The 19,325-nt window shown below is 39.9% G+C and overlaps 1 protein-coding gene across 1 annotated transcript; it reads right to left on the bottom strand.

Annotated features, from left to right (window-relative positions):
* Positions 1 to 429: 429 nt before the first annotated feature.
* trpa1b (transient receptor potential cation channel, subfamily A, member 1b) lies at positions 430 to 17,861 on the bottom strand. The gene is made up of 29 exons (XM_029529384.1): positions 17,822 to 17,861; positions 16,174 to 16,311; positions 15,815 to 15,953; positions 15,181 to 15,343; positions 14,810 to 14,985; positions 14,122 to 14,229; positions 13,849 to 13,957; positions 13,164 to 13,309; positions 12,342 to 12,478; positions 11,278 to 11,326; positions 10,297 to 10,396; positions 10,107 to 10,207; positions 9,429 to 9,604; positions 7,326 to 7,490; positions 7,024 to 7,138; positions 6,727 to 6,893; positions 5,104 to 5,194; positions 4,918 to 4,977; positions 4,702 to 4,794; positions 3,563 to 3,633; positions 3,285 to 3,441; positions 3,070 to 3,159; positions 2,608 to 2,777; positions 2,392 to 2,521; positions 1,796 to 1,978; positions 1,544 to 1,612; positions 1,302 to 1,403; positions 1,094 to 1,212; positions 430 to 716 (listed from the first exon to the last, which is right to left on the bottom strand). The coding sequence occupies exons 3-29, from the start codon at positions 15,908 to 15,910 to the stop codon at positions 503 to 505; spliced, it is 3,357 nt and encodes a 1,118-aa protein (XP_029385244.1). The 5' UTR covers positions 15,911 to 15,953; positions 16,174 to 16,311; positions 17,822 to 17,861; the 3' UTR covers positions 430 to 502.
* Positions 17,862 to 19,325: the final 1,464 nt, after the last annotated feature.

Genomic DNA, 19,325 nt, shown 5'->3' with positions numbered 1-19,325 from the left:
GTTTTATGGATAAAAACAAACAAACACAAAACATACTCATTACTGTTTTAAATTCAGAGAAATGTTTAATGATGGAATGGAGAGAAAGGAGGGGTGACATGTCACGTGTGATGGATGATGAAGGACATACAATATTTCATTGAAAGGCACAATACAAGAAAAAGCATCTTTGTGTATTGTATTACAAGACACCACAAAAAGGCATTTATTTATCCCTGGTTACTACACACAAGACAGCATTTTACAGAAATATCACTGTTATTATCGGCTTTAATTCTATGACAAGCACACAAATATTATTTAATATATTGCACTTGGTTAAAATGAACAGCTTGAATAGATGTAAACATTCATATATTTAAGCTTTGTATATCAGAAAGACAAAGGCCACCTGAACTACTTTATGCAGTATCCATACAGATAGCAACAGACAACATGTTGATTATTCACTTTCTGAAGTCATGAAATTTTTGACATGTCTGAATGTGTAGTGTGTTCATCTTCAATTTCTTTTGGCCTCGATGGCCTTCATCAGCGGGACCCACTGGGACACCCCCTGTCGTCTTGGCTTGGCCCGACTCACACTTGGCCACATGCTGCCTTTGACGTTGGTGGGGCCGTCGTACTCATCAGCCTCTGAGGTGATCTCCATCTTCTGGATGATGAGCTTCAGGAGGCTGTGCTGCTTCTCCAACAGATTCGACATTTCTTTCATCCTGAATGGGAATGTAACTCAGTTTTAGATTTATTTGATTGGATTTAATACGTTTCTTGAGGATGAAGCTCCAGAGAGGTACCATGAGCTGAAAAAGGTCACATCTTTGAAATGGTCAGTCTTCAATTCTTTCTATCCACTAGGGGCTGCTCATGCATCAAAAACAACTAACAAATTGTTCTTCATCACTGATTATTCCCACTGTTTCGAGTGCACCCTGCATGAGATCACAAATCATTTTTGGATTTGGACTTTTGGATTTTGGAATTGCTGTCTCACGCAGTAAATATATATATATATATATATAGGCAATTATTCTGCTTATTCTTACAGAGAGAGGACGCTTATGATCACCATTTGCACGGCGGCTTGCTTTACCTGGACTTCTGCTTTGCAAGCTCTTTCTCTACCACGGTGCAGGTCTGTGATTTGGCCTGCAGACGAGTCCAGACTTCATTTGTTTCCTCTTCACCTGCCATTAATTGCTTTATAAAGTTCTATTCAAATAAAGTGAACAGAATTATTAGCGAACTTACAGAGACAAGTGGATGTTGTACATTTTCTGTTTCTGTGATAGTGAGCATACCTTGGAGCACTTGCGATTGGGGTAGATGGTTACGGAGGGTTTATCAACTCGCTTCATAAACCAATAAGGCAACTTATCTTCCAGAGCAGTGTGTAGGTCAATCTGGGGAGAGGGTGAGATTTCTTTCATTGGTTGTCTGTCCACCATGTCAACATCATGGGCAGACAGTATGCATGGAGAAAGCAGGATAGGAATTGTAGATAACACATATTTAGGCGCATACAAGCTGGTTCCATACATACCTGCATGGCTATTCTTTTAAGGGCAGCATTTCTTTGTACCTCAGCAATGTCTCCAACCGCTAAACCAATCTACAACACCAGCCAAAGACAGATAAGCACTATCTAATTAATGAAACTAAAGTGTAAGTAAAAGCCTGAAAGCCAGAGAAAACGCCATCCAACAGCTACAACTAACGAGCTTCATACTTTCATAAACATTTAGCAAATTCAACTGTGGTGAAATGTTTGTGGGGCCTCTCAGAACTTGCTTACCATCAGGTTCACCAGTAGTATAGGCATAAGCAGCACAAAGTGCACTAAAATAAAATAAGTCAGAAGTCCAAAAGGAAGCTTATTGCTCAGATAAGCATCAAGGAAGTTATTCTGGTAGTTCAGCTCCCCAGCCATCATCACAAAGGTCTGCATCACTGAGAGCGGCACGCTGTTGAACTCTTTCTGCAGGCAAAACAGAGGGACAGTTATCTAACACAGTTAATGCTGCAACACTTTTTCAATTGAGGTTTATTGCATTGCGTTTCCACCCTTACAGATGCATTATTTTGAAATTAGCATCTCAGCAGACAAGGAGAAAGATTTTGACAGTTCATGAGATCTTGTGAGAAAAAGCATTACTTCTACAAACAACAATTTGAAGAATGTAATATAAAATGTGCAGCAGTCATTTATGCTAACAAAAGATAAAACCTTTTTTGATTTATGGCGAAATAAGCTTTTATCCACCTATGGTACAAAATCAGTTGCAGCTCCAGTACTGATGCAAATTAGAATTAAATTAATAGACATTATTGTTCATTTGTGATCCCTAAATAACACAGAAGCCTGTTGAGCTCATTGCTCCCTTTTCCTACCTGGTTGAGCATCAAAGCATGGAAAGCCAGTCCAAATGCTAACATCAAATAGATGAACAAAGCCACTATGCGGACCAGTGTCCTCAGGATCTCTCCAAACATCACAACATAGATGCCAACACCCTCAAACCTAAAGAAATAGGAGAAATCATTATCAATTATGACACTTATTGATTTTTTTGGACATGAAAAACTAATTTTGTGTTGAAACACTACCTCTGGAGATAAAGGAGAAATCCAATCCAGGAGTTCAAAACTGCCAGAGCCCCTGCTTGCCAATGCAAAGATCCCTCTACATTGAGCATGACGGGGATGATGAACAGAAGAGACGTGATGGCTGAGAACCAGTCAAGCTGGTTGGAATAATCCTTGAAGTAATTCCAACGCTTTTAGGCATCACAAAAAGAAAAATAAGAAAGCATACAAATGATTAATCAAACAACCATGCAGAATTGTGTAGAATTTAATTTCATCATTATAACTGTAAATTATTCAATACGCATTTTGATGTGCTAATGCTTTTTACAGCTATACTCAAAATGGATAGATAATGCATGGAGGTAAAATCCACTAATCCATCAAACCTGATCACCAGTGTGTCCACACAGACCTGCTACTGACCAGATTTATGAGCAAATGCTTCGTGTGAGATGATGACACTTGTGTAACACAGCGTACCTGTTGTACTATCTGCACCATTTCCTTCGCTATGCAATACAAGTTCATGACCAAGACCATCACCATGCAGAAGGACAGGAACAGACTTTGCTGTGAGATGAAAAAACAGAGATTTATTTTCCAGTGACACCGCATCTTATCCACACATTTAGTATGAATCATTTATGTTACACAAAATTGCTTCTATAGTTCTGATCACTGTTGTTGTCTCGCACCTCTACGAAAGATATGGGCACCATTTTGATTATGTGCTCGCCTGTTTCAGTGGTGTTTATAGTGGGCCTCAGAGTCACTATCAGGTGAGTCAGAGGCAGAAGGCCTAGCAGGTAGAAAAACATGTTGAGCACATGAGCCATGCTCCCATAGGCAACCCTGCAGATCAAACCAAAGCAGACATTTTAAGTAAATAATGAATTAGTTCTTCTTACTACCTCACCGACACATTTGAATTAAATTTACTAATCTCCCAGGTTAAGTAACACTAAATACGCACCACTTCATTGCCAGGTACTTTTTGCAGACAGGGTGGTTGAGGAGCTCAATGCGGTTGTACTGCACCATTGCCTGCAGAAGGAGCAAGAGAAAAATATCCCAGTGTTACTGGTGCATTCTTCACAAGCTGAAAAGAACAGAGAGAAAAGCCCACAAGATTTAAAAGTACGTGCTTATTACTGATCTCCACAGGAAACGGCTCATCTCAGCAGGCAGAAATGTGAAAAGAATTCCTAACATTTGGTAGAAGATGAAATTGTTTCTCTCCAATGATACAGACTTGCTGTTAAAAGGTTGGTGTGGGAGAAGATTAAATAAAGGCTGAGATTTGCTCGCCGTGGTGCAGTGGTAAGCACCTCACAGCAAGAACATCTTAGGTTCAAATCCAGATCTTGGCATGTCTGTGTGGAGTTCGCCTGTCTGTCCTGGATGTACCCTGCTTGTGCCCAGTGTCATCTGGAATTGGCTTCAGGCCCCCAACGACCCTGATGAATAAGATGTAGAGCCACTGGAGTGGCTTTTGAACTGCCAGATTTATCACTCCCAGATGTTCTAACTGAGAAAATAAAGCAAACCGAAAACGACACTGCGTGCGACATGTGGTGCTCAGTAAATAATAAGGTGAGCTGGGGCCAGCCTCCTCATTCCATGACCTCGTACTGAAGGGCAGAAATAGCTGAAGCTTAGAGGTGTTGACCAAGGAGACCAACCACAATGAGAAAAAGAGGTGGAAATAACACAGTCACAGCATGCCTTGCTTTTTGACTCAAAGCATCATTTTTTTTTATCAATTTGGGTACCAAACTATTCAGCTAGTTTGGTATCTAACGTTAATTGCAGCAGTATATCTAATCAGAGCCAGAGGAATAAGAATCTGAGGACAACGTGAGGTGAGAATTTGGTTTGGGTAAGGTATTGGCATCAGATATTTGAGGTGCACATAATTGCTCCTTACTAATAAATGCAAGCAAAGAGGAAGTAAAGTTTTGTGACTATGCCGCAACTGTGGCAAAAAAAAAAGAAATTGATGGAGGACTATAGATGAACAGGCCAAACCTGGTAGAACCCGCCTCTTCAGATTCACAATACTTCCACTATGTTGCACCAAGTTTATATATACTAGACAGAAAAGTTTCTTACGTTGAGTGCAGGTAGCGGCTTATACATCACTGTGCTGTCAGTTGACTTCTTTGCTGAAAGGGAACCTTGGAGCCATCTGAAATTATATTCAATCTACACCACATATATGGACAAACCGTCACAATTTTGTAGTTGGTTGGGGGATATAATAATATTTACAGACCATTTTTATTAAGTGTGTAGATGTTTTGATAGAGTGAGTGATAGCTGGATTACATGATAGTCAGGACAGTTGTGGTCATCATCAGATTCTCTAACACAACAGTCCAACAGGTGCTGTTGAAAGAATAGGAAAACACAGAGATGCACATTGTAGATTGTATGAAAAAATACAACAGTTTACTTCTGCAAGACATGCGTTATGATGACTACTGTTTTCACAGATGTTTGTCTTTGCCAAACCTTGTAGGTCTCAGGCAGAAACTCAATCATGTCCAGTGTGGGATGTCGCTGGCTTCCACCAGGTTTGAACAGTCCTAAAGCCTCAGTGCATCTTAAGAAAGGACCACACAGACGAATCGTCAAACCACCACAATAACTGGAAATGAAAAACTTGTGACTTCGGCACCCCCAAGATTTTTTCATTTTCTTTTCACACAAACCGACTGATGGTGTGCTTAAATTAAACCTATAAAATTAATGGACTGAAATTTAAAGATATGCTGTTTGGTGAAAACCCTGTAACTTCTCAGTAGATTTGTTGAGTTTGGATTTTTCTAATAAATGCTTCCCTTAACAGAATGAACATCATCGTTGACCTGAAAAAGGGCTCCTTTTCCTCATAAGATGTGTGGTTGTCACAGGACCTCATGGAATTGCTGGACAAACACACTTTTCATTTGGATAAGATAGTTTAGAACAGAGGTCTTCAACAGGAACGTAACCAATGGGGTCTCTAGTCTGTGAGAGAGGGGGGGGGTCTAGTCTCCATTCTCTGGAGGAGCCGGTCTCTCTCTGGGGGGGGTCTGGTCTAGTCTCTGGGGGGGAGGGGTCTGGTCTAATCTCCAGTCTTTGGGGGGGCTGGAGGGCTCTGGTCTAGTCTCTGGGGGGGAGGGGTCTGGTCTAATCTCCAGTCTTTGGGGGGGCTGGAGGGCTCTGGTCTAGTCTCTGGGGGGGAGGGGTCTGGTCGAGTCTCCAGTCTTTGGGGGGTTGGAGTGGTCTGGTCTAGTCTCTGGGGGGTATCAAGTCATCTCAAGTCGATTCGTTCCGCTCTCCCTGGTCCGCGCATGCGCGCCACAGGCTCAGATTCGTTCACGAACGGATCTTTCTGCTGCATATTCGTTGTGTAGGAATGACACAACGACTCATAACTCCGGGTCTTCGGGTCTTTCGTTCATTGATCACGTGGCTACAGCAGTACCGTGACCTCTCCGACGTTAGCACGAAAGTTAACGTTAGCTCTTTAGCCACGGGATGGATGAACGGATTCACACACTACGGATCTGCGGTGACCAGGTAGGCTGAGCTGAACAGCCATCAGTAATGATCAGTCATCTGTGCCAATCTGGCTCTGTCGGGTTCTCCATTCTTATTATGCTAGCAGCTAGCACATTTTTAGAAAATGAACATTTTGTGAAACGACTAAAAAACAGAAAGCACAAGAGAAATAATAGTACAGTGTTGCATGCAGTGCGAGTGGCACCAGCAAGCATCACTCATTGTCGTTTCCACATTTATGTTTGAAATAAAAATGTCAACCTGAATAGCTTTTATGCATGATTACATGCAATTGACAGACATTGCTGATCAGTTTGAGGTATGTTGGCGGTGGCATGGTCACCCTACTCACTGTACCTTGCACATGTTAAAGTAAAAACATTAATATATGAACCGGTGTATTATCTGAATATCTTAGTATTGAATGCACAATAACAAGATACATTTATACACTGGCAGTATCAGACCAGTTTAATATAAAACACAATTTTATACAATATATATAAGTAGGGGGTCCCTGCTCCATCTCTCCTTGGCCTGGAAAACGTTGAGGATCCTTGGTTTAGAAGGTTTAACACAGTAACGTACCTGTCACTGTCAATCACAGCATTCACCACATCTTTTTTCCCACTCTGCAGAGCTTCATGGAGGAACGAAGTGTCGTTCTTGTTTAAGACAAACACTGCTCCCCGAGCCAGCAAGAGCCGGACTGCGGCCACGTGTCCCTCTTTTGCTGCGATGTGGAGTGCAGTGTTCTGGTATATTAATTCATAAGAGAACATAGAAAGAAACAAGCATGTCTGTATTATTGATGATGATACTTGTATTCATTAGTGCCCTCAGTCTTTGGATAAGGTTGACTTCAGAAATAATGATATTTCATACCCCATCCTCTTCTGTTTTATCCAGCAGCTTGAGATTGGCAGACAGCAGAATGTCCATTGTCTGTGTGTATCCCTGTGATGCAGCATGGTGCAGACTGGACCAGCCCTTATAATCACTGTAAATAATGAGTTATTTCAGTCATGAAAATAAAGTACATGTATAGATTTGAATCCTACAAATTGCATGATTGCAAGTAAAGTAAACAACAAACACATGGTAGTGCTTTCATGTATGCTTTTGCATGTTGGGAGCATGTATTTTTTCGCATTTTGCATGCATTCATATTCCATCTTTGGATTTACCTGTGAAAGAGAGCTCCTTTACGCAGGAGCAGCTGAACCACCTTGGTGTGGCCCCCTCTCGAAGCTAAATGAAGTGGTGTCAGGCCTCGCTCATCACCTTCATTTAGCAAGCGAGAGTCAGTGATGGTCTCCAGCAATCGTTGACAAGTATTGATGCGCCCATACCTTAAAGGGAAAAGGGATAGGAGTTAAAATGTAGAACTTTTTACTATTTATTTTATTTTTATTATTTTTTATCTGTTAGAACATACTGTTACATACATATATGAACATACTTAAAGATTTCTGTTATGTGGTTTTGAACCGGTTAGTAAAATAAAGCTAACGTGGAGCTCCATGAACAGAAGTGGCATATTAGCTTGTCCTTGTGATCTTTCCTCATCTTTCAGTCTTTTAAGAAGTATAGGGTTAGGGTCTATATGAGTTAAAGTATGATATCATAGCATGACCTTCATTTGCCCTGAAGCTCTAATGAAATGGATGTATATGATAAAAAAAAAAAAAAATCAATAATAATGTTGAAAGACATGGATTCGCGCACTTCGTAACATTTTGTCACATGTGCCTCACTAATTGAATTCTATGCTTGCGACAGTTGCTTTAGGTCACTGTGTAATAGGTGTGCCATAGCAATTAATCTTCAAAAACAGAAGAAAAGCTTTTGAGTGCAGACATTTCTCACAGGATTAAAGCAGCAAATCTTTGAGGTAACGGTTTTAAATGAAATTTATTTTGCCTCTGACTGCTCTTGTTCAATGGAAGTCTTTACTTAGGAAGATTGCATGTCAAAGTTCTTTTTGGAGCCATTTTTTGATTAACGTTTAATAAGCTTGTGATTTCATTGATCTATACGTTGTTGCATTGCAACAGAATACCTGGGGAAGAAGGTCTTAAACTGCTTGTCATTTTCCAAATACTAATAACGCCATTTTCCTAATCAAATCGTATAGAAAGTAATGGCTCCAGAGTGTTAATAGTAATACAGTGTAGATGAGGTATGTCGGTATGGATGTGACGATAACAGTTTGTGGAAATTAAATATTTAAAGTCTTAAGATTCTTTTGAATATTTTAGGTAACAACTTCCATAATGAAAATGATGTCAAGGTCGTTAAATAAACTCCTCACAGGCTTCAGCTGATGTTGGTGTGAAAAGTACAGTGTCTGTATTGCTTTTGATAAATCAGTTTATTGTAGAAGCACCATTGCTTGGTCACGGGCTGGAAGCAAATTAAACTGAGGAACAGGTCACTCACTTTCATTTCGCTTATATAGCTTCATTCCATCATCTTCGTTTGATAATGGATTCTTACAACGAGTGACCTTTTATCTGAATGAACTGCTGGGGAGTTTGTTTGTTTTTTAAACCTAACCTTCCTTCCTACACCTTACTTAGTATTGAAAGTGCTTCATCTCTAAATAGACACTTTCACCAAATTGTGACAGAGGTGCCACATTTTTGTAATTTATTGTAACCTGTCTTTCTATCACAGCAATCATGACTGCATGAGAAAATTTGATGGAAATGTGAATCCCCATATTGGGACCTCGGAAGAGTGCCTGAAGCAGCTTAATGCTTACTCTCAGTATCATCTCATTCTTCTGATATCCACAGGCTCCACCGTTCAAATCAAAGCCTCGCAAGATATTTCCTTCTCACAGTATTCATATTCAGTGATCATATTCTCTGATTATCTCAATATCCAAATTGGGCCTGATTTGATCTCACTGGGAACTTCAGGTTTCATAAAAAAAGCAGCTCCAACTAAGAAAAAGACAGACAGCAGCAAAAATAAATAAATAAATAAAAGGGGACAGACAGATGAGGAAACTTTCCCAGAGAATTAACCAATAACCTTCACCTGGAAGGGGTAAGAATCTCTCTGAAGAATAGATTAGTAAGATCTGGCTGCCGCCACAGTGTCCAATGATTACTTTTCAATTGAGTGAACATTCCCTGCAGTGCCAGAAGCAGTGATAATGCTGGTTCTTCTTTCATTCAATCTGCTAAGTTTAAGCAACTTTGAGTAAAAATCAGGTCAAATCAGAAATTTTTATTCGTGTGGTATGGCATGTCATTCCCACAGGGACCAATCAAACTCACTGAGCAGCAAAGTGCATTGCAGACTTCTTGTCCTTGGACTTGAATGTGAGGCCGACCTGTCCCGAGAGGCCCAGCATGTTCTTCACCGAGTTGTGGATGCCCAGTCTGCAAGCGTAGTGAAGTGGGGTGCATCCCTCATTGTCCTCACAGTTTAGCAATGCCTTCACACAGCTAAGCTAAAGGTTAACACATTATAGAAAGATTACATTGATACAGTATAATGCGCATTGCACAACACAAATGTAAACCTGACTCTGTTAAAACAGTCATACAGCGGAAATGTCATAAAAATACCATAATAGCTTTTGCCATGGACAGAGCCAAATCCACACGCCCACACATACCGACGATTACATGAATAATAATGTCAGTTCGCACGCTTTCTATAAACAGTCACTAAATATAAATGTATCAGCCCTCCTCAGTGGCTCATTTTCGAGGGCTTTCCCATTATTGCAGCTTAAGGTAGAGCTCACAGTGTTTAGAAGGACCAATATCTGGTTTAGTGAGGGCGTAATGAAACTCATCAGCTGACCTTGAATGCATGCAGCTGAGGCTCAAGGCAAATTGATTAGGGACAGTATAGTAATTAGATTCCAGTCTCTTCATCGTGTTTTTGACTAAACAGCATAATACAGAGCATGGGATAAGCCCCAAATAGACATTGATTGATAGTACCTGCAGTACTTCTTCTGGGAGATTCTTAAGACCCTGAGGCTGCAGAATGGCCAGGTGAAGGAAGTTGCAACCAAATCTGTCTTGTACATTTACATTTGCCCCTACAATGATATAAACATATGTATATTATTAGGCAGTGTTACACGTTCCATGAGCATTGTTTATGGTGAAATACAGTAGTGTGGCTGACCTTTTGATAGCAACAAAGATACAGTTTTCCATGCTCCACAGCTCGTAGCTAGCAGCAAAGGAGTGTTTCCCTTACAATCAGTGCTGTTCAGATCGGCACCCTGAGCAGAGAATGTACCAGAGCCTTAAAATTAAGTCATCAATTACCACATTCATTTCAACACACATAGCCCCAAGTATTGCAAACAAACGCATTTGAATTAATGGTTATATTAAATTCTGTACAAACGAAATGGACCTTAGATATAAACAGGAGTAAATAGCTCTTTGCTACAAAATTATAAAATAAAGTGGCACATCGAAGTGACATTGCTGTTAATACTTTCAAGCTTGCTGACTTTAAACAATTTTTATGTTGTTATCTGGGACATGGTGTTTTAGCCTTACAAAATTATGTATGTGGTCATTAAGTGCATATTTAAGACCGTTAACACACAAGATCCTTTTTGTGGAGAAACTGTGACGCGTTCTTATTTATCTGGCTAACGTAAATTAACAGATTTAAACATCTAGCAGGAGTTGATGAATGTGGGCAGCAACTTTTCATTTCAATCTAAATCAAATGGAAGGTTACTTCCAATGGAAGTTTGTTCCTTGTTGTACTGTTTGCTAACAGTATATGAAACTCAAAAGCCAGTTCTTTCCTAGCAACACAGTCGTGTTTAAAAGGTTTGGAGAGCGTGACAGATGGTCTGCAGGCTATGGGCAACACCGACAATCTTTATTGAGCTAAGATGTGTGTTTAAAAAGTATAGTTTAGTGTTGGGAACACACATAGTAAAGGTGGAGAACGAGCAGATAACTGTACGGGTAAAAAGCAGAGAAGAAAATCCTCAGCACAGACGCACTAACTTGCATTTAACATAACTGTAGAAACAGGCAATTTTCTATTTTTGGAAATTCTTTCACTTAAAGCAAAAGATTAATAAAAAAAAGTTGCAGTGTATTTGTGTGGAATTGGGTGTGTGTGTGCCTTATTTACCAAAGAAATTAGGTATTCTGCAAGCTCTGCGTGGTCAAATATTGCAGCCCTGGAAAGGTAAACACAGTTGTTAACCAGCTGCGCAGCACATTACTTTGTGAGTCAAGGTCTTGCTAATACTGTCAGATGTCAAATGAGGATGGTAGAATTATAATCTTGCTTTGTCAAAGTGTGATATAACAAGCCTTTGTGGTGACATCTTTTATCTCCAGCAGCCCAATGGTCCACTTTTATGTTGCTCCTAAATAACTGTAACTTTATTCATTCCTGCTATTCGGTTCACAGTCTGAATCAGCACAGAGACTTAAGTAGAAAAAAGATAAATCCCACAGTTAAAATCTGCAAGACACAGATGATGCTACTGTATGTATGTTGTATATGTTGTGTGTTAGCAGTCATGGATAGGACTCATCAGCCATTAGTCAGGCTCTTATATATGTTTTGCAGTATATTAAGGTATCACAATAAGATAAAAAAAAAAAAACACAAACACAAACACCAACCCCACCGCAGTCTTACTCTGCTGCTGCCTGTGCCAACACAAACAGCTCCAAGATAAAATCAATGCGTGAACGGATCTTCATTATCATTCTTATTGTCCCCAATTAAAGCTCATTATTCTGTTAGCTGCGCAGAACATGTATCGATGTTCCGTTTGTTTGTACAGTGTTACAGTCCTGATATTATGCAGATGGACTGTACACAACCATGATCAAGCAGTTCAGATAGCAACCACTGTAAATAAAGTGAATACAGGTATTTTATATTTGTACTTGATGTTGTGAATTGGACAATTAAAAAAGGGTGTCACCACTCCCATATCTGTAAAACAAACATTTGCTATAGCTGGCAGGAGGTTAAAGTAACTTATAAATAAACAGTGAGCTAGCCTGGCTCTGTTCAAAAGTAACAAAATCTGCTCAGAAGTGTCACTACAGCTCCATATTTAACGAGTTTGGTCAAAAAGACAAAAAATGAAACTTGAAAATAAAGAAAATGAAAGTGCCAAAATATGATGAACAGGCTTGTCCCAGTATAAGAGCGGATGGAGACAGGAAGTCTACCTGTGTAGAGGTGTCTGACACGCCCCGTCAGCCAGGTTGATGACGTCCTCCACTTGCTCATAGGTGGAGAGCATCAGTTTGACAACATCAGTGGCGCCTTGGGTGCAGGCCAAATGAAGCGGTGTAGACTTGTCATTCTGGACAGATATAAAACACAAACAGGATATGAGTAATAAATTATAAATATTCACCAGCTCTTCAAACATGCCTGCATCTGCTCCATAGAAAGCAGAACATAAACACACACAACAATTAGTCTGCACACAGGCTCTCTCATGTACACTTCCTTAGTGTAACGCTAGCAAAGTATCTTCCAGACTTGCTGGTGAACGCTGTGGCTGTAACACAAGCCTTTAATGAGATAACCAGGATGGGCAGGAGGAGCCCAGCAATCGCTCCACAGCCTAAATGGAGGTAATTTGTATCAATTACGCCAACTGATGCTATTACTGCGCGCACTATTCCCGCTGTACCTCTGGCCACTAGCCCGGGGCGAGGCAAAAGTATTACTCCCAGATGGCCATGATAACACTGACATGCTTTAACAGTGCTAACACTCATACTCTTCGCCAGGCAGATGCTTCACAGGTATAGGACATTAGATCAATATTTAAAAACTGTTCGAAATTGACAATGGATTGGATGGACAGAATAAATGCAAATGTATTCATGCATTTATGGCTATGTGAGGAAGAGCCAAACTTATCTGTCCCCTTCTTGACAGTTGCTTTGAAGGGCTGTGAGAAGTGCATATGGTTACAAGGTAAACCAATAAAGAGGCTTAATATGTCGGATGTTTTGTTTGTTTTGTGCTGTCAGTACCTGCTGCTGGTCAACTTTTGCCCCGGTAGAAAGGCAGAGGCAGATGGCTTCAATGTTCCCTCCACGGACAGCCAGATGGAGGGGGCTGCTCCTGGACTTATCTATGTAGTTGATATGGGCAGTGTATGAGTGGCCACACTCCTCTCCTGCAGAGAACAAATAAAATGTTTCTGACTTCTAAATGTCATACTGAATACACGTAAAGGTTTCCTAGTTAATCCTACAACAGTAAGAGGAATATGAATTGCAGAGCCCCCATCTTAAACATTCGGCGTTGATTTCAAGGATTTTTATTTAGTACTTTTTACTGTCAGGAGGTAATGAGTAATTCTGTCCTTTCACGGTGGGCTGTCTACGTAAATTTTCAAACAGCTCAAGGACCCATTAATTTCCTTGCTGACCAATCGCAGAAATATCATAAATATTTTGTGTTCTAACCAAACCTTTTTCCAGCAACACAAGATTTACCAAGCAGACCTCCCACTGTGAATAAACACGCTGTCAGTCTGTGGCATCTGGTGTGTGGAAAAAGTAGCACAAACATTTTTCGACAAAATGTCTCTTGAGGGCAGAGGTGAAGTCTCTTGTTATCTATCAGCTTAACGTGCTGTTTGGCCTTGTGAAAACTTTTTCATTATTCTCAGCACTTTCAATTTTTGATGATAGATCATTTCTTTCATCATACCGGCCTTCAGGATCACTTCCATGGCTTTCTTTGCACCCGCAAAGGCAGCTGCGTGGATGGGAAAGTGGCCAAGCTTGTTCTGCTTGCAGAGTCGTCCTCCATGCTTTATCTTTGACAGATTTGAGAATGGGTGGCGAGGAAGATAAACAACCCTTTGTCAGACACAAAGCTGTAGTGAGCTGTCAATTTAGAACAATGCTGCATAATATTTTCTGCACAAATGTATTAACCTTCTACAGGATCGTGCATCAGGTTTGAAAAGTTTATACATACCAGTATGCTGAGAGCTTCACAGTTATTGATAGAGGAGGCCAGAATCAACGGGCTGTTCCCAAGATCCCCCTCCAGATTACAGTCCGTAGAACTGTATGATACCAGCAGCTGTGCCGGGGGCAGAAAGAAAAACCTCAGAGAGAGCTCCAGCCTGTTCTTACAGGTCCTCAACTCTGCTAGCAACTCCATCCACTTGTGGGCAGCAGCCAATGCTTTGGAGAAGACTATAAGGTCCTTACAGGTACACCACCGAATCAGGCTTTTGTCAGATATGTAGACAGTCACATGAAGACTACAGTGGCTGGACCGTTGTTCAAGAAAATATAACGTTAAGATATCTAAATACTAAAAGAAATTTCCTTTAAGGCCTTCTTTCTCCAAAGATGGTATGATGAAAAAGACCTTAATTACATTGGCCTAACTTTTGAAATAAACAGTCAATCAGACTTATGGAAAAAGCAGTGTAAGCCATAATGTTAGATAGATCACAGCATAACCATCAGTCCAACAAACCCCTCAAGTATAAAATTAAAATATGTGCTCGATCATTTTAGCGAAAAAGCCCTGAAGTGGGTGATGTGGACATAAATAACTCTAGCATTTCTTCATCGACATTCATCAACAAAAGAAAGCGTGAAATCAGCTCCTATGAATTGTCATTTCAGCTGGACACTCTCCTGCTGCCCACCTCCACCAGGCTGTTGTGTTGGCAGGTGACTGCCAGGTGCAGCGGGGACAGCAGGGCTGCGTTCAGGATGTTGGAGTTGGCTCCCAGGTCCATAAGAGCCCTGCAGCTCTCTGCCTTGTTCTTCTCCACCGCCCAATGTAAGGGCACGTTACCTTGGTCATCACAACTATCCAGCTCTAAGAGCACACAAGACACACGTATACAAATTCATAAAGATATATGTACGGCCACCTGCAGTATAGAGGCAACACATAAAAAACAAATATAATGCTACATTTAGTAACTTAAAGACAGAATTATGGTGATCAACAACACTCATATTTTACCTGTGCTGAAGTGCATCTTATGATTGATGGTTGAGGTATGCTTACCCTTTGAGTTTGTGACACTGGTGATGAATTGGATGAGGGTGACATGGCCCCCTGCAGCGGCATGATGAAGGGGACTGGCTCCACATTCATCTTTCTCACTCAGGACCCCTGGGCTCTTCCTCACCAGGTTCTCCAGGAGAGCTAGGTCACCCCTCTCGGTCAACTGCATGGCAGAACATAATAAGTGAGAGAATTGGTCTGCTCCTAATGTCCTTTTTTTTATGTCTGTCTATGTGATGTGACAAAAAAAAAAAAAAAAAAACTACAAATGCTACCAGGCGTTAAGAATCATATTAACATATCTGCTCTGACAGCTGAAATATGAATTGGTAGAGTCAGATTGTAATGGTCAGTCCAGGCCACTGACCATTACAATCTGAATTTAAATTTGAATGTGATACAGCAATCACGTAACATTATTACACAACACTGAGGCAGTTATCAAGTCTGCTCCTCACAGTGACTTTATTAAAGGTTACACAGGGTTAGGATTAGATGTCGTGTTACATAAACACTTCCTGAATTGTAGAGGAAAGGATGACATCCTAAAGTTCATATTTTGAACATTTGTGGTTTGTAATACATACATTTTTTATTTATGTTTGTAGTGCAGATAGGTTAGTTTTAAATTCACCTCGAATACACTGAGGCTTGCAAGGGCTGGATCCTCATCTTCTACCACATATGTATAACAGCTGGTCTGCCGGGCCACCTCCCTGCTGAAATTCATCACTTTACAGACTCTCAGGAGAGACGAGGCTCATGAACAGTGACTGCAATGACACGTGTCACATACACACAAAACCATATGAAGGCAACAGCAAACTGCTAATATGGAAAACAAATCCACCCCAGAGTACCAGTCAAGTCCTTCGACTGAGTACGTACGGCCTGCTTTACAAGCCAGAAAAACATAAAGGAGGGGACAGATAACGCCTTAAGCCCGATCCCCTTGCCATGAGGGGATATGGGTACAGATGACATTGTCATTACCCAGAAGGGCATTCAGATCCGTGAAGCATTTGGAGGTTGAGGCCCTTCTGTTGAAGAAAGCAATTATGGTCGTTCACAGCTGGGATGGGGTGGTGAGGGCTGCTTGTTTGAATCAGTCCCACGTGTCCCTGTGTGATCCTGGGTGGGCAAGATTGAGAAAGACCTTGTAACTGTATTGTACGAGGCCCCTCAGTCACATCAAAAGGACAAATAGCAAATTACATTTTTGGTGGGGAATTTGCTATGGAGAATTCTCATTGGATACCCATGACCTTATGCAGTGGCGTTCCTTTGGACTGTGACTGATTGAAGTTGTTTCTCAGGACAAAGCAAAGCCTTACCTTTTGTGAAAAGAGTCATTTTGAAGAAATTAAACGCGCAGTTCTGTACAACTGTGTTCAATAACTTAAACAACATTGCATGGGTCAGTTTTCCTGGATGGATGTTCCAAACAAGTCATGACATTGTGCCATTAACTCTAAGAATCAATCAGTTCAATTCATCACCCATCAGCCTGCTCGCCTGATTCCTGAATAATCTATTTTGACTAGTGAGCTAAATTAAGAAAACAACCACCAATGAAAAGTTTACCTCTTGCTCAAAACTGATGTAGCATTACATCTTAAGAGAACTTAAAAATGCAATAAAAATCTGGTCCTGTTTGTCATAGGAGATTGCTGAACATTTCCAAAATGACGGTACACTTCCATTATGATCCATCAATATTAAAGTGCCTCTTACATTTGGCTCATCATTGGATTTAAGAAGAATGAAGACTCACAATGAATGCCTCTGCTGCATCAGTTATCTATAACTTTTTTTTACATTCTTCATAGTCCAGAGAAAACTTCAGAGCATGTTTCAGAGTACATGGGCTGGCCTTGTTTTTTTCTAACAGTGACTTCAGCGGTGACCTCCTGTTTATCTGCATCCTCAGTTTCCGATCATCAGTGGCTAATAAGTGTCATTGGTTTTTATAATTGAGCCTGCCACTAATCTGTATTCTGAAGCCAAGTGAACAGGAAGTGCATTATTGGGCTCTGCTAAACACAGTCACAGCAGTAGTAGAAAAACAACACTGAAAAGTAACATTTCTTGTAACAGGGACATGCTTGACAGTTTCATCAGTATGCAGTAATGTTGTTCACGTACATGTTTGTTGCTGAAATTTAATTTAAAAACTAAATCTAGCTTATCTTAGAATATCTGCACTGATGAGTAGCACATGTAGTCTTAACTGAGAAAAGAACAAATCTGCAGCAAAATAACTATAATCCAATTCAGAGTGGCACATATTACTTTCAGATTATTATGGAACATGATGATTTACAAACATAACGGATAAAGTTGATGAATAAATTCTGAAATTATATGAATAAACTATGATGTATTACATGTCTATAAAATACATATTTAATTAAAAAATCCTATTGCTATGCTGGGTGCACACTTGTTGGATGTAGCTGCACTCTATAGCTGATATAACATATTTTAAAGGAGACTTAAATTGAATACATATTCATCACAATAAAAAGAATTTACAGTACCAAAACATCCCTAACATTTTTCATTTAGCTGAATTGTTTCTGAGAAATTTGCAGTCAAGTACAAACACTGAAGACAATATTAAAGAGATATGTGCACTTACTGTATTAGGCTGCTGTTGGGTTGGGCAGACTGGATGTTCTCCTAACCACAGCAATAAGGCTTTAAATAGTGTGGAGAGGGAGCTATTTCCCAGTCTGCCTCCTAAAGCAGGAAAGAAGGCAACGCTGCCCCCTATGACCAGTCATCGCTCACGTAGTTTTGTTCCAGAGAGAACACTTCATGTACTGTAACGTGACACTTAGATGGATGAATGATGGAATTTTAAAGCTTTTTACACCATAATGATGTTAAATTAGTTTTTCAGATTTTTAGCCTTTTTTGGTAAAACTTGGCACGTTCTTTCTGCAGGAAGGAATAGATTATGTGTTTGTTTCCAAAAGAGCCTTTTCCATCATTTTAAGTTTCCAGGCCTGGCCTTATTATTGTTAGCATTTGTGTTGATGTCGGGCAAGGCTCCATGACATTTTCAATAAACCAGAGAAACAACTTGACTTCTCAGCTGCATGTAATATACTGAATACCATTTATCAAACAATTATTGCAATAGAAAAATATTTGCTTCATTGCTTGTTTGAAACAAGGCCCATTCTGCTGTATGCACTTCAAGAGCATGTGACTCTTGACAAGACTGAAGGGAAAAAACCTTTGAAACCTGATTTTAGGGATTAAGGAATATTCCTTAGGGAATCTCTATCAGACAGGATTATCAGATAAAGTAAATCATTAACTGAGGATTATACTGGCATTTCTACCGTCATGGATATCAAATGAATAAATATTGTGTGGGACTCATGTTTGACCAAATAAAATGTATACATTCCCTCTGTGCAGAATTTGATTTTAAATCTTACTTTAAAGAGAACATTTATATCACACAAGAATATTAGATTATATTAATAAAGCACTTTACAACAGTAGGGAATTTAGTGTATTTTCAACCTCTTTTAAGCCATGATAATGGTTACTCCAGGGCAGTGATATCTGTCGGGTGCTCAAACCACAAAAAATGGTAAAGACAAGAATGTCTCTATAACAATTTAGCTAATCGTAAGCTTTCGTGTACATTTACTCAAGCACTGTTCTGTATGCCAGAATCAGTATTTATATTAAAGCTATAATTATTAGTTTTTTACAAAACACATAAAGGTGGCTTTAAAGGTAAATTCAATTAAAGACTGAAAAGGTTTGAATAATTACAATACAGATCCACAGATCCTTTCAGGAAATACTTTTATTCAAAATGACTTCCAACTGATGGACAAGACAAAAGCTTCAGTTTAGTAGGAGGCCTTGTGTAAGTTCTGTCATTCATTAAGAGATGCTGTGAAAAAGGTTATAATAAGGATTAAAGGTGTTAGGATGCAAAATGGTCAAAAATAACTGGCCATCAAAGATAAAACTCCCAGTTTTTTTAACCTTGTTGAAGCAACAGATGAACATGCAATGCTGATATTTTGATGATGCAGGGATGACTATGAGTAAAATCACATTAATCGACGTGAATATGTCAGAGAAGATTCAAGATCCATGCAGCCGTTGTGAAC

The sequence above is a fragment of the Echeneis naucrates genome, chromosome 20 (genome assembly GCF_900963305.1).
Source record: "Echeneis naucrates chromosome 20, fEcheNa1.1, whole genome shotgun sequence".
In the NCBI taxonomy this organism is placed as follows: domain Eukaryota; kingdom Metazoa; phylum Chordata; class Actinopteri; order Carangiformes; family Echeneidae; genus Echeneis; species Echeneis naucrates.
The sequence above is the reverse complement of the archived record's forward strand: the minus strand, read 5'-3'. Positions and strand labels throughout refer to the sequence as shown.